Here is a 15,597-nt window from a genome sequence, read left to right as displayed (position 1 = left end):
CTAAATAAAGCACCAACAGGATTGAAAATCGGTCTGCTTTAGAAATACAAATGTGAGAACAGGTCTCCGGCTATGGACATATTGGAACTCTCTCAGAGAACCACATGATTCCAGCTGTGATGAAAGGAAGGAAAAGGACAGGTTGGAACTGGAGGTGAGTCTGACTGGCTCTGCCTCTAGCTTTATAGCCTTGGGAAAGTAACAGAAGGAAAACTAGGTTTTATCATCTATAAAACGGGGACAATAACTTTCCTTGATAGCAAATAATTGTTTAAATAAACTTCTTAATCAAGAAGGTATTACTTATGTTTAGCATAAAATTACAAGGTTAGTGTAATAACAATGAAATTTTAATTGTCAGTGAATAAACAATTCAACATGTTTTAAGATCTTGGTTTATAGCTTTTCTTCATGTAGCTTCACAATTTAAAAGACTCCAACATCATTTACAGGATTTTTAGAACAACACAGACATACATATGTGACTCTAAAGCAGAATAGCTCTGTCATATTCATCCTCATTTGAATGACTAGCAAAGGAATGGCCTTTAACCAAATAAGAGTTCAGCCTTAAAATAGGAGGAAAGTTTTCTCAAATTTTGCCAGCTAGGTTGAGATTCGTAAGTGAGACTTCATGTCAGCAAGAAAGGTGATCTGAAGAATGAACAAAAATAGCCTGTGTTCAACAGCTGTGATGTCTATAATTTATAAGATGAGATCATCTCTCATTAGATGCCATGGCATATACACAAGAGTTTGTCAGCTGAATGTTAAGTAGTTCTCAGAAAATGAAGTTTTGTTACACCCATTTCTCGTTACATATAAACAGTATGACTTGAGACTTCATGTTTGAGGTATGTGACTATGAAACTACTGGCATGTACAGTGTCACAGATGTTTGACTAACATTGAATAATTTATCCCCCAAAAGCAAATAATCCTTTTATTCTGTGAGTTTTCAAATTATTTTTTTCATGGGAAAAACTACAAGTATTCATAATGTTTTGAAATTTGTATGTATGTTATATGTTCAGGGAATGGCTAGATGGAACTAATGTACATATGACTTTTCCTATTTCTGTAATAGGAAGCAGATGATCTTCAGGTATGGAAAGACAGGCCAACACTAAATAATGGGGGGTGGGGCATTAGAGCCAGGAGAGAAGGATGAGGGGGAGGAAGGAAGAGATTGCTTGATCATTAAATCACTTGCCCATCTTTAATACTCTGGTCATATATTTTGGATTTCCTTTTATCATTTTTCATTTCCATCTTCAGTACACTTGTTTCTTTAATTTGTGCTTTTATAACATTTTTGCTTCTCACAATTTTTATCCCTTCTGTTTTTGCACATGTAACTTGTTTTTGTATTTCATATTTCTTTTACTATTTCCTCTTGTCCAGTATATATATATATATATGAGAAAGGAGAGGGCTTCAGTTGAGAAAATGTCTCGTAAGGTCTGGCTGTAAGGCATTTTCTAAATTAATGATTGATGGGAGGGCGGGGGGGGGGGTGGCAGTCCATTGTAGGTGGTGCCATCCCTGGGCTGGTGGTCTTGGTTTCTGTAAGAAAACAAACTGAGTCAGCTCTGATGAGCAAGCCAGTAAGCAGCACCCCTCCATGGCCTCTGCATCAGCTCCTGCCTACAAGTTCCTGCCCTGTTTTAGTTTCCTGTCCTGACTTCCTCCAATGATGAATAGTACTGTGGAAGTGTAAAACAGAATAAACCCTTTCTGCCCCAACTGTTTTTTGGTCATGGTGTTTTTATCACAACAATAAAAACCGTAGCTAAGACAGTGAAGGTTTATTGTAGGTAAAATAAACAATAGAAACAGGGGCAGAGAGACATCTGGGGGAGTCTATTGGGCAGAGGGCCAGGCTGAGCAGGGCCATGAGAGGAGAGAGGATGAGGGAGAGAAAGAGAGAAGCTAGGACCAAGAGGGTCGGCCTGGGCCAAGAGATTGGCATAGGCAAAATGGCTGGGTTAAGAGCTCAAGAGTTTTGGGTAGGGGTCAGGGTAGGCCAGCCAGGGGCCCCCAGGTAACCAGGAGAGAACCGAGGGATGCTGGGAGAACCTGGCAGCCGGCGTCCCCTTTGATATGTTAATAGGCACCTCCGGGCACCTCGGGTTTGAGACCTAACAATAACACGAGTAGGAGCTACAAACAGGCGTGAGTTACAAAATAATGGGTCGCCACCTGGAAGAGGGCAGGGACTAGAACGTCCCCTGACAAACAAGCTTTGGCCGTGGGGGCGTTCCAGGCGGTAGGGGACCCTTCCCCAGCGCCCACCCCCACCGCCTAGCCCTGGCGCACGCCTCCCTGCTCACAGCCCCTCGCCGCCCCCGCTCGCTGCTCTTCAGCTTCTCCTCCCTCCCTCCGCTGCGCCCGTGGGCTTCCCTCGGGGCGTCTCGGCCCCGCGCCCCAGGCCCGCGTCCGCACGCTCCGGGCTCCGCTAACTCCACCGCGCCCCGCGCCCCCGGCGTCCCCGTCCCGCCCCCCGGGCCCGCTGCACTGTGGGTAGGCGGCGGCGGCGGCGGCGGCGGCGGCTGCGGCGGCGCTGGGAGCCCGCGGCCGAGGGAGGCTGCGCGCCGAACATGGCTGAGAAGCAGAAGCACGACGGGCGGGTGAAGATCGGACACTACGTGTTGGGGGACACCCTGGGCGTCGGCACCTTCGGCAAAGTGAAGAGTGAGTGCAGCGGCGCGGGCGCGGGCGGGCGTGGGGGCGCTGGCAGGTGGAGCGCCCGCGGGCGAGCCGGGGCCCCAGCACCCTCATGTAGCAGGCGGGGCGTGGGTCCGGGGACTGGGGTAGGGGGGACCCACGCGGTGTGGGCTGGGGTCCCCGCGAGCCCCTCGTCTTTCCTCTACCCCTCAGCTCGCTTGTCTGCAGCATTGGGCGACTGGCCCAGTCCGAAGGGCCCTGAAGCGTGGGGAGGATGGTGATGGTGGGGAGTCAGGGCGCCCCGGATGGGGAGTGGGTCTCCCACGGGTGCCAGGTGCCCTGCGTGGAGCGGCATCTCGGTTAATCCGTCTGTGGCGAGGGCAGGGTGCGGTCCTCACCTTAAAGGTGAGAGGAACGCTAGCCCCCAGGCTTCAGCGACACGCCCAAGGTCACAGAGGATTGGCAGATCCAGGGTGAAGTCTAAGATGTCCTCCGATTTTGGCCTTGCCGAGAGGTCCCTTGCCTTACCCAGGTTATTCTTCCCTGTCCCAGGCCTTTGATGGTGGAGTTGGCTAGGGGCTTGCCTAGAGCCAGGAGTTGGCGAGTCCCTCTGCTGGGTGTGTGAGAAGCAGGAACGCAGCCGGTTGGGCAGCCCTTTGGGGGAGCCCCCCAGCTCTGCAGGTTGAGTGGTGTGTGTAAAATGGTTCAAGGAAGGTTTCTAGGCTCAGGGTCAGGTGGCAGGGTGTGGGGTGGGGACCCTTTCCTTGTCGATGGAATTTGGGGACGAAGAGATCAGCATTGCTTAGGCATATGTTCACGAGGTTTGTTTGTTGGCGAAAGGGGTTGCTTTGGGGTTTTTTGTAAGAATCAGGCTGTTTTTGAAATTTCACACTGCACTTACTAGTTAAGTATTAAACTTCCCTTTGCCTTTTGGTTAATAAGAAGCACATGGGGTTTGATTACCGGTGCTCTTAACAGAACTACAGCTCTGGGGAAAAAAAAAATACTTGGTAGCAAGTTGAGAATTAAAAGTGAAACATTAGCTTTTGTTGTTGTTGAATAAATGTTGGGTAAGCAGTCTGGAAATTTTATGCTGAGGCTTATTTTGTAAGTTTTAACCTTAAGTGAAGACTTTTGAGTAGAAGGGGGAGACTCATCATCACTTCAAAGTTTAATTCCTCTTCTCTTGGTATATTTAATACCCATTTGTACAATGAGAAAACGCTTACTGAGCTGTTACCACACGCCAGGCACTGTTCCAGGCAATAGAGTTCTAGGAAAGAACAAAACCTGAGCTTTCCTGGGGCTTCCTTTCTAGCGAGGAAACACAGAATACAGGTGTAATATATATGCTCCCTGCTATCGAGAAAAGAGGAAAAGAGAATAGGGGACGGAAAGATGGGAGTTTTGTAAGGTTGGCAGACTATGATAAGGTCGCGGAATGGGTAGTTTTTGTAAAGACCTAAAACGTTTGTAAAAGTCTTTGAAGTCTTGTGAAGTAGAGCTTAAAATAAGTTAGGATCTTGTAAGAAGAAGATGGTCAGGAAATGGTCCAGGGAGTAGATGGATGATGTTGACAGCATCTTTGCTGAGAGCTGTTTGCTGTGGCTTACATGGTCAAGCAAACAGCTGCTTTGCCATTTAGGGTAAGTTATGTAACTTAGCCCTGTATGCTTTCATAGTCTGTTAAGTGCTTTTGTTTGCTCTTGATTTTTTTTTTTTTTTTTTTGGTAATGTTGATGTAGAGCGGGATGCCTAATCTGATCCCTCGGCCCACCGTCAGAGGATAATTTAACTCTACGTTCTCTGTCTGCTTCTGAGTACTAGCTTCCTAAAATATAAATATAACAGAAGGAGCCCTTGATTTATGGGGGAAATCCTTCTTTTTCACACTGTACTGTGATAGTTACTTCTGTCAAATGCACAAAGGAAGAATCACCTAGGAAAGGGATCTTAATGAAGGCTTACTTATATCAAGTTAGCTTGTGGGGGTATCTCTGAGGAATTGTCTTGATTGCATTAATTGAAGTAGAAAGACCCACTCCTTCTGGGTGGCATCATTCCCTGAGATTGGGTTCTGGATTGTGTAAGTGTAGAGAAAGCATTGAGCAGGAGCAAGCATGCATGCATGCTCTCTCTTTCTCTCTCTCCCTCTCTCCTCTCCCCCTCCCCTCTTGACTGAGGATGTTGACTGCTTCAAGTTTCTGCCTTGACTTTCCTGAAATGGACTGGAGCCTGGGATTTTGAATTAAAATAAATCCCTTTTTCACTGAATTGTTTTTAGTCAGGGTGTTTTTATGACAAACTAAACTAGGGCATGTGGGTTTATAATCAGTACAACTACAGTTGTCTAATTAAGTCAAGGGACTGGTGAAACAAAGCATGTGCACCTTAAAAATACATTTTTATTTATTATTTGACAGTTCCACACAATGAGCTTTAACTAAATTCATCCCACTCTCTCTTCCTCTAAGTTCTTTCATGCCCCCCCCCACTTGTCCATTCTAATTTCATATACTCTTGTTTTTAATCCAGTGAGTTCAGTCAGTGCTGCAGGTGCGTGCATGGGCATGAGGTTGACCACTGGAACATGGGCAGCCTGCCAGGGGTCACATCTCTGAAGAAAACTAGCTCCCCAGCCTCCCAGGCCCACCTCAGCTCTGAACTGCCAGTTGCTTCTCAGCTGACTGGGCCTTCTTGAGCTCCTCCTCCATCCAAGGCATATGTATTTTTAAAAACATCATTACTGGGGTATGTTTTACGTATTATAAAACTCACCGATTGTAAGTGTACAGTTCGCTTTTAGTAATTTTACCAAGCACCACAACCTTCATTTTAGCCTAGCTGTAGAACATCTATTTTACCCATTCCCATTCCCACCCATTCCCTCGTGATACCGTTATCTATGCCTAATTGGTATATTAAAAAAAAAAAATGCCTTTTCTGGAACAAGAATTGGGATCATGGAGGAGTCTCTTATGTCCAGCTTTTGAACAAAGTTTTGAGGTTCATACCTAGCAAAACATTCACTGATTTGTTCCTTTTTATTGTCGAGCAAGCTTCCATTGTATGTATGAGGCACTACGCCGCCCCCATACGGGTTAGCTGCTGTACATTGTCTTGAGTTGTAGGCTGTTACATGTGGTGACTCCATGAATAGTCCTGCAAATCTGCTTGTGAACATGTGCTGTTTTCCTGAGAAAATACCTGGGAAAACAACTTAAAGGGGAGAAAGGTGTAGTTACAGTCCATGGTCGCTTGGTTCGTTTGTCCGTCCTGTGTTGTGGTGAGGCGGAACACTGGCAGGAAGGATACGACGCAAAGACGCTGACCTCATGAAAGGCTGGCTCACCTCCTCCTTTCTGCCATCGTGTTATGAGCTCAGCTCGGATTAGTCTGCTGTTGAAGGTGGAGTCCTCATGGGCCATTCTTCTTCAGTCGTACTACTGACTAGAGGCTGATTCTTCAGCACACTAAGGCATGTGGGGGACAATTAATGTCCAGACCTTAACAATGGGGACACATATCCACGGACAAGGTACTTAGGAGCAGAATTGCTGGTTCCTAGCATAGTTTTATTTTTAACTATTTGAGAAACCAACAAACTGTTTTCCAAAATGGCTATGTTACATATCACCAATATTTCTATTTCTTTATCAACAGCTGTTATTGTTTGACTTGTTACAGTTACTCCATTGGGTGTGAAATGTGCCATTGAGGTTTTTAACTTTGCATTTTACTAACGACAGTGGTATTGACCATGTTTTCATTTATTCCTATCATACTTTTTTTTTTTTTTTTTTTTTTTCTGAGACAGGGTTTCTCTGTGTAGCCTTGGCTGTCTTGGACTTGCTTTGTAGACCAGGCTGGCCTTAAACTCAAAGAGATCTGGCAGCCTCTGCCAGATTACAGGTGTGCACAGTTATACCCGACTTACATATTTTCTTAAATGAAATATACACATTATTTGTTCTTGCTTTAGTGTTTGTTTGTTTTTCCCCTGAGACAATGCCTCACTCTAGATATGACTGTCCTGGAACTTGCTATGTAGACCAGGCTGTCTTCAGACTCCTAGAACGCCTAGAGATCTGGCTGCTTCTGTCTCCTGAGTACTGGGAGTAAATGCTATTTGCTTGTGTTTTGGTTGGGGTGTGCTATACATGGCTTGAATAAGGTTTGTCTTGTATAACAACTTACATTGGAATTTGACCCCCACACTGCATTGAAAGGTGGCGGGACCTTTATGAAGTAATTTGGTCTTTGAGAGGAATCAGTGCCTTCCTTTAGTGCGTAAGTAATGGTAGGCTAGGGTGTTGTCATAAGCCAACTTTGCCCTTTGTGGTTCGTGGCTTTCCCATGCACTTGCTTGTCCTGCTTTTCTGCTATGAGCTCAAGCACCATGAAGTTGTTCCCAGAAGCTGAGGAAATGCTGGCACCACACTCTAGACTTTCCCACCTCTGTCGCCACTGGCCAAAATAAACAGCCCTACTTAATCAATTCCCTGGTCTCAAATATGCCATATACCAGTAAAGACAGGCTAAGACAAGTTGCTCATCAGATTTTAGGCTGAATTAACAGGGGTTTTTTGAAGTAAATTTTTGCTACAAGTCTCTTGCTGAGTCTGTATTTGCAAATAAAATTTTCCATGCTTTGTTGGACTTCTCCCTCCTTCCCTCTTTTGCTCCTTCCTCCCTCTTCCTCTCTCTCCCTCTCTCCCTTTCTTTCCTTTGATAGGACTGTGTGTATCCCAGACTGTCATCAAACTCAGTAAGTTGCCAAGCCTGGCTTAGAGTTTCTGATCTCCTGTGCCTGTTTTCAAGTTACAGGATTAAAGGCATGTACCACCATGCCCCATTTATGAGGTTCTCAGGCTGCTAGGCAAGCACTCTACCAACTGAGCTACATCTTCAATTTCTTTCTCTCTCTCTCTCTCTCTTTTGCCATTTTTTTTAGTTGTGTCTTTGAAATATAAAAGTTTTGTAGTTTTGAGCTCAAAATGTCATTTAAAAAAATGGATCATATCTCTGAGTTGGAGGATAGCCTGGTCTACATAGTGAGTTCCAGGGAAAAGAAGGATCAAATACTTGATATCATAGTTTGAAAAATCTTTGTGTAGGAGGTCTGAAAGATTTGGCCTTCTGTATTTTCTTATGAATATTTGATTTTTCTGGCTTTTACATTTCATTGTGATCCATTTTCAGTTCATTCCTAAGTATGGTATGAGATATTAAAGTCAAAGGCTGATCTTTTCCATGTGGTTGTCCGCTTGTCTCAGCACATTTTGTTGAAAGCTCATACATTTTTAATTGTTATGGATTTAGATTTTATAAAATTAATTTCTACTATAAAACTTTAATAGTGAATTGTTTAATTTTATGTGGCAATAAAGATGTGGAATAGAGGAGTGAGGAACATTTTATGTACTTTCTCTCTTAACTGTTATGCTATTTAAATTTAATTTCAATTGTTGATATATAAACTTATGATCTAAGTTAAGCTTAATAAGCAAAAATATAAATAGTGTAGCTTTCAGATAATAGCACAACTTCATATTACTTTAAGAAAGCACATAAAATCTTATTTGCTAATAAGTTCTTAAAAATTTATTTAAAGTGAACGAAATTGAATTTTCTGCTTCATTGGGCTGCAGGATTGCTGTTTGTAGACATTGACCTGGGAGCAGATTATATGGGTTGGCAAAATTGAAAAAGTAGTATGTTTTTAATCTTGTAAAGATTTCCTCTAAATTGATGGTTTAAAGCCATACCCATTTCCGTAGGATGGGACTGCTGCTTGGAACTCTTGTAGTTAGACCTGATTTATTCTTCTCTAAGTTATCGAAAGGTGGTGGAACTAGAGTAGACCTTTTGTATATAATTTGCAAAGACTGGTTGAAAGAGGCCCTTGTTAAGGAGGAGCCTGCTAGGTGTGGCTTACGAGAGAACTGTTCTGTCTGTGCAGAAGTAGGTGCTCTGTAGATACATCGTTTTCTTTCTAGTCACCAGTGTCACCAAGAACATTAGGCTTTCTGCTTTTCAAGTAGTTCTCAATGAGACCCAGCGTTTAAGAAATTAAATAAATACTTCACTAGGTCCCCATTTATTTTTGAGATGAAAAATTTCAAAATGTAATAAGAGATTCTAAGTGGCCAATTCGAAGATTACAAGTTATACCTATGTTTTTCTTGAGGTTTATTTATTATTTATTTCTGCTAGTCTGAAGCCCCAAACAGTTTGATATCCGCCCTTGTTTGTCTGTCTGTCCTAAATGAGAACATACACAGCTTATGAGGATCTTGATAAACTGGCTATTAGGCTGACTAAGAAAAGAAATAGATTCGAAAATACTTGTATTCAGTTGCTGACCTTGGTTTAATAGAAATTCGAAGTACTTGAGAACAATGGAAATGTGGATGTGTCAGATGCATGGCTGATGATGGTGGCATATAGACCTCTCTTCTAGCCCTTGAGGCGAAGACGAGAGGATCATGAGTACCAGTGCAGCTTTGGCTACACAGTCAGTGCCTGTCTCAAAAATAAAACAGAAGACAAAGCAAAAATAAAAATATATAAATAAATAAACAAACAAACAAACAGAAAAGGGAACTACATTTGTAATTATTCAGTGATAAAAGTCAATCTTGAGTTTTTTAAAACCATATTCTAATTACCATATTATGGACACTTGAATTTATTATTATTATTGTCCAGAGTAATTTTCTCTTGCAAGTGGTAGACAGGTACATTCTGAACATGTTTGCAGGGACACGGTACTGGCATACTCTTTTCAGTGTGCAGGATGACCTGGTGTGGAACTGTCATTAGACTGCTGTCGTGTGGCATATGCCAAACTCATTACATGAAAACATGTCGCTCAAAGGTCCTCTTACACACGCTGTAAACCACACTGTGAGCATTACCTGTGACCCAGTTCTGAGAACAGAACTTTACTGGATGAGAGGAATTTGTGAATCAGTATGTTCAGAAATTTCTAACCGTGTAGACACCGCTCAGTTCTCACCTTCTGCCATTCACTGCTCCAGGGCAAGTATGCAGGCGTACTGTGTACATCCCATGTGCCCCTTGTACCCCAAACTCCCTGGACACGATCTGACCCCCCATCCATGGGCTCTGTCATGTTCTCATGCTGACTCAGCCCTGCTTTCCCTCATCTCTGTTGCCCTCACTGCTTCTCTGAGAACAGGCCAAAGTGTTTCACACCAGCTTTGGCAGTGCTCTGTAACAGTAATACCACCTCAGTTATCTGGAGATTCCCGTGTTTTCCGTAAGTGAGAGCGAAAATACTTTTCAGGAGAATTAGTTAATTTTTTGAAGTCAAGTAGGTAATTTAATTTGATCTAGCATAAAGATCTAGTCTTAAATCCTTTAAGATAACTGGTAAGTGGGTACCAGAGTTGAATGTTTTGTAACAACGAGAGCAAATCTGAGCATATTTAGATCCAAATATAAGAGAAAGTTTGTGAATCAGGTTTGTACCTTTTCTATTTAAGCAAATGAGGTAAATATGCAAAGTGATGTTTATTCTGATGTGTGGTAACCATCTTATTTTTAGCATGGTGCTAGTAAGGAAGGAATTTCAGGCAGTTTTTATCTCCGCTAATAATAGAAACTTTCTTCGCCCTTTCAAGGGAGCAGGCTGCTTGATTAAGTGGAGACGTGTTTGTCAGTGCTGACCTCTGTTGAATCATCACTTTCTTTTAGTGGTGGCTTTATTTTTTAAGTATTAATTCTTTCTTTCATTGAATCTGTTCTTAGATTTTTAAAATCAGCTTTTTATGTAATTAAAAACACTAACAAATTGCACCTCTTACTTTAAATTTGATGTCCTTAGTTATTAAGATATTTTGCTCCTTGGGTTTCTTCTTTTTTTGTCATTTTATGTATTACTAGAAGCCAGTGAGGAGTGTGTTTTCATTTATTCAGTACTGTTTTTTTTCCTAAATTATAAATTAGCTACAAACTAATTAAATACAGTTGTCATAACTGAAAATAATGAAATTAAATTTTTACATAGACCCTCAATTCTTTTTTTCTAAATTCTTACTTTACTTGTACAATTCTATTAATATACATTGTTTTTGTTTTCCCTCTTTCCTATGTTTGAGTTGGTGCTGTGTAGGATTCCAGAACTGATTTAAGATCATGCAACCCAATTAATGAAATATTGCTTCCAGTACATATTCTGTGTTTGCTGTGTTTAATTATATATAGTTTCAAGCACAAATAATATTTCTAGTGTTATTAATATGGCTACAGGCCCTGCTACAAACAGCTGACTTACTAATTTAAATGAAGTGAGAATGTTACAGAACTTGCTTAAACGGTTCTTGTTTCATAGTTAATGTCTTATGTTACTATGATGTGACGAGTCCATCTTGTTGCAGCTTTACACCAGCCTGGTTTATGTAGCCTGTTTCAGGGCTCTGTGAACTGCCAGGTGACCTCACAGCTGTGCTGCCTGCACACTGCCATTGATTTCAGCTAGGAAACTGGCTTTGTGATTAAGATGAAGTGCACTCTGCATGGTTTATGGCTTCAAAGAAGCTAGGCATCGTCAGAAAGGGATGCTCTGTCTACCCTTGAATTGTCTTGAAGATCTATTTTTTAATTATGTGTCTCAGTGTGTCTGTGTCTGCTGTGTGTATGTGAAGCTAAAGGTGTCGATGCCCTCTGGAGCTGGAGTTACAGGCAGTTGTGACCTGCCTGACATGGGTGCTGGGAATTAAACTCAGGTCCTCTGGAAGAGCAGTAGGGGCTATGAACCAGTGAGCCATCCCTCCAGCCCATACTGTTGAGTTTTTTTATGAATGATTTTAACGTGGACTCAGATCAGTACAGGTTGCTGTTTAGGGTGCTAAAAGCTAGATGAGAAAACTAGTATACAAACCATAGGATCAGAATCTGAACTGAACGGGATGTTTGGATTGCTATATATAAAAGCCAGAAAAGTGAAATTCAATAGGGGCGTGTGTCCAGTCTAGCTCTTAGGTTAAAAATCTAGCCCCAAACACAGGTGGCGAGTAAAGAATAGAACAACTGATGGTAGTTTGGGGTTTAAGGTGACCAAAAGCTTAAGAACTGCATGTTGTGGATGCTTAAATAATAAAATTGTTGCCAGGTGGAAAATAGATAGGCAGAGACAACATTCGTTGGCGGTTGTAGAAGCAGCTTTGTTTTTATTATACTTTAATTCAGATTTTGTAACGTCGGGTTCAGGTTTTGGTATTACAGCTTGGAAAAATATATAGCCAGCCGTGATTCATTCTGACAGTAAGCTTTATATCTAGGAGAACTCCAGAAGCGTGCTGTGTGACCTTAGGGCGGAAATGTGATGTTGTTCACGCCGTGGGACTGGGTGTGACTGGGTTTGAGGCAGCCAAAGTGCCGTCATGTGGAGCAAAGTTGCCGCACCTGGTGACGCTCTGGAGACTGCGGCAAGGAGGCACATGGGTCAGAAGCAGGTTAGCTTCCAGGTGCCATACTATGTGCCAGTGGGATTTCTGTCCCTGACCCACTTCCCCAGGTGCCCATGGTTGCCCAGCAGGACTGGTACTGCAGACCACCTGCTTTACCTGGAAGGTAGGCGCAGCTGCCACGTGACGACGCCCTTGTCGACTTTACCGTTCTGTTACTGCATTTACAGTTTTCCTAGTGTTCTTGACATCTACCCAGGCTATAACGTGTCTGATGTGAACTTTCTAGTGAAGAAAGACCGGAGGGAAAACCCTAAGGAACCCCACAACCATCTGTTTGAAGGCAGCCAAAACTATTTCAAGGAAACCTCCTGAGAAGAAAAATCCACTGGAGTGAGTCTGACATTTTGAGTGGTTTGCCGATTTGTGAGGATGATAAATGTGAAAAGCCAAGTAGAGAGCAGTAGCCAGAAGAGAAAACGGAGTAGGCAGTTTGAATTCTGAGGAGAAAATAGAATGTTTTTCAGAGCCAGTCCTTGGTAAACGAGTTTATGGTTGAACACTTTGAAGATTAAAAATTCTGTTTATGATCTGTAGTGGAAAGCCACCAGTGGTGCTCTTGTTTAAAACTTTACTTTATTTGGGGTGTTTAGGCCTCACCTCCGTTCTACCAACACACCAGCCTTAATTAGAAGAGAGGAAAGGTTAGTGGGGAGAGGGGCCCAGACCCATTTACTTCTCCCAGCTATTTAGGGTCACGGGTTCTTCGGGGGCTCTATATCCGCCTCTGTCAACTTCGGACGAAGCCAGCAGGCTCTTCCACACCACTGCGCCCAGAAGCATTTCTCTTTGTCTGTCTGCTACAAACCCCTGTACCGTCTGTCTCTGGTCTCTCCAACCTGCTCCATGCCACACACCAACACTGAACTCCACACTGAGCTCCACTCCAGAATGTGACCACAGGGTTTCTTTCTCAGCCTCATATTTATACTCTCAGGGTTTTATGCAGCATGTGGAAGGCCTTTACCAGCTGGCGAAGATCACATCCCACACATGACAATAGGTAAGGACAGACTATAGCCCAACTAAAACCCCACACTTGGGATTAAAACAAGAGCATATTTTCATAACATACAAAGAAACCCAAACTTCCCTTACAGTGATCAGCTAAATCCCAGACTAAGATTGACTGCTTCCTCCCTTCTCTAAAGGAAAAGACAATCAAGTGGCTCTCCATAGATGTTCAATACGACATTTAGCATTCGAGGAGAGGTCTGTGATAGGAAAAAGCTTGAAAGTGATTCAGATTTTTAAAGTTATCAGTCATGAACTTTAACTTCCTAATAGGTTCAAGTTGGAGTTTTTTTAATGGTAGACTTGGAATCTATACAAATAAGCAAAGAAATTTGTAGAACTGAAAAGTACAATCATCAAAATAGAACTTTATAGATGTCTTAACAGATTATATTCCACTGAAAAGATCAGTGCAGTGAGTGGTGTAGGTCAAAAGAAAAAATCCAGACTGAACCATAGAGAGATGAAAGGTGGAAAGAATGCGTAAGTCACAACACAGTGGAAGTTCAATATATTTATTATTGGAACCTCTGCAGAACAAGTTATTTGTAGGGTATGTGGGTATAGTGAATGGAAAGATAACCTTAGGTTTTCCTTTTAAAAGTGATATTTTAAAAATATTTTAATTATATGTATGGTTATGTTTCTGTGTGGGGGTTTGTGGCATAGGAATGCACTGTCCACAGAGGCTAGAAAAGGATGTCAGATTCCCTCCCTGGACCTGGAGTTACAGGTAGCTGTGAACCATACAACGTGAGTGCTGGGACCTGAATCCAGGTCCTCTGCAAGAGCAGTACATGTTCTTCTGCTGAGGTATCTCCCCATTCCTGAATGTACACCAGTGAGTGATCAATAAGATCGTTCAGTTTGCCTAACAAATGTTAAAAACATGATTGTTATTTATTATTATTTTCTCTGTATGTGTCTGTGTGTCTGTGTGTACAAGTGCCTATGTGCCATGGTGAGAGTCTGGAGGTCAGAGGGCAACTCTTGAGAGTCAGTTCTACCTTGTCACCTTGTGAAATATGGAGAGTTTTGGATTCAGTTCATTAGGCCTGTGTGCAAGAGTCAATATCCTGCTAACCCCTAAACATCATTTTTATGAAAATGACCTGTAGTTGGTTAATTGGCTTTGGGCTAGAGGGATTATGGAAGAAGTATAAGGTCATTATTTTTATCAGCACAATTGTAAGGGAACAGAAAGACTTGTAGCTTCCATTTAAAGTGTCTGTTCAGATGCGCACACATGGCTCCTGCTTGACTCTTTTTGCTAGAGTTGGCAGGATCCACTCATGTTTCTGACCTAGTGTGCCATACGTGAAGACTGTTTACTGTCTTGTGAAATACTACTTTGGATTAAAGATCATATATCATCAGAGTGGGCATTGTGCGTTCTTGAAAGGAAGGTGGACAGAAGCAATGTTTGAAGATAAGAGATGAAAGAAAGAAACTCCCAGCTTTTGCCATTTGAATGGCGGAAAAAAAAAAGACAAGAAAATAAAGCAGCACACTTTTTTTTTTCCCCTGAGAGATAAATTGAATTTCTTAACAGCATAACCACAGTAAAGGAAACATTAAAGTAAATTATTCAGTAAGAAAGAAATTAATCCCAAATGAATGCAAGAAACCTGTTTTAGCTAGGGTTTATTGCTGTCTTAGGGTTAAGAAGAGACACCATGACCACAGCAACTTTTTGTTTGTTTTTGTTTCAGGAGACAGGGTTTCTCAGTGTAAACCTTGGCTGTCCTGAACTTGATTTGTAGACCAGGCTGGCCTCAAACTCACAGAGATCGCCTGCCTCTGCCTCCCTGAGTGCTGGGATTACAGGTGTGGGCCACCACACCCTGCTCACAGCAACTCTTATAAACGGAAACCTCTAATTGGGGCTGGCTTACAGAGGTTTAGGCCCTTATCATGATGCTGGCACATAGACATGGTGCTGGAGACTAGTTGAGAGTTCTACGTCTGGATCCACAGGCAGCAGAAGAGAAGGACACTGGGCCTGGCTTAAGCTTCTGAAACCTCAAAGCCCACTCCAGTGACATACTTCCTCCAACAAGGCCACACCTCCCAATAATAGTGCCACTCCCTATGAGCCTGTAGGAACCATTTTCATCCAAACCACCACAAAGCCCAAAAGGAAATGAAAGGCACTGGAAAGGACTGAAGAGCAGTAACTAAACAGATACTGATAATAAAAGTCCATCCTGTTAAAATTTAAATACATGTCAGAATTAAATACAAAGCAAAATGTGAGTGTAGAGCAACATATTCTAAAGCACTTGCACATCTGAGGAAAGTTTTTATCCAAATCTGTGTTGGACAATAGTGAGTCAAGGGCGCATGTTAAAATCTCAGGGGTCATCATTTTAATGAAACCTAAGGGCTCCTGAGGTGAAAACTAGTTTTGTGTTTCTTATTT

General features: G+C 42.5%; 1 protein-coding gene across 4 annotated transcripts in view; it reads left to right on the top strand.

Moving 5' to 3' along the window:
* The first annotated feature begins 2,534 nt into the window (after positions 1-2,534).
* Positions 2,535-15,597, top strand: part of Prkaa2 (protein kinase AMP-activated catalytic subunit alpha 2) — a 61,520-nt gene continuing 48,457 nt past the window's right edge. For all 4 annotated transcript variants that reach the window (XR_008722712.1, XR_008722713.1, XM_055629003.1 and 1 more), the window contains exon 1: positions 2,535-2,694. Coding sequence is in view for 2 of the 4 variants with exons in the window: in XM_055629003.1 (XP_055484978.1) it covers positions 2,601-2,694 (94 nt within the window). In the remaining 2 variants the exon portion in view is untranslated. The remainder of the gene's footprint in view (positions 2,695-15,597) is intronic.

The sequence above is a fragment of the Psammomys obesus genome, unplaced genomic scaffold, assembly GCF_907164565.1.
Source record: "Psammomys obesus unplaced genomic scaffold, mPsaObe1.curated_primary_1811, whole genome shotgun sequence".
NCBI classification, from domain to species: Eukaryota; Metazoa; Chordata; class Mammalia; order Rodentia; family Muridae; genus Psammomys; species Psammomys obesus.
The sequence above is the reverse complement of the archived record's forward strand: the minus strand, read 5'-3'. Positions and strand labels throughout refer to the sequence as shown.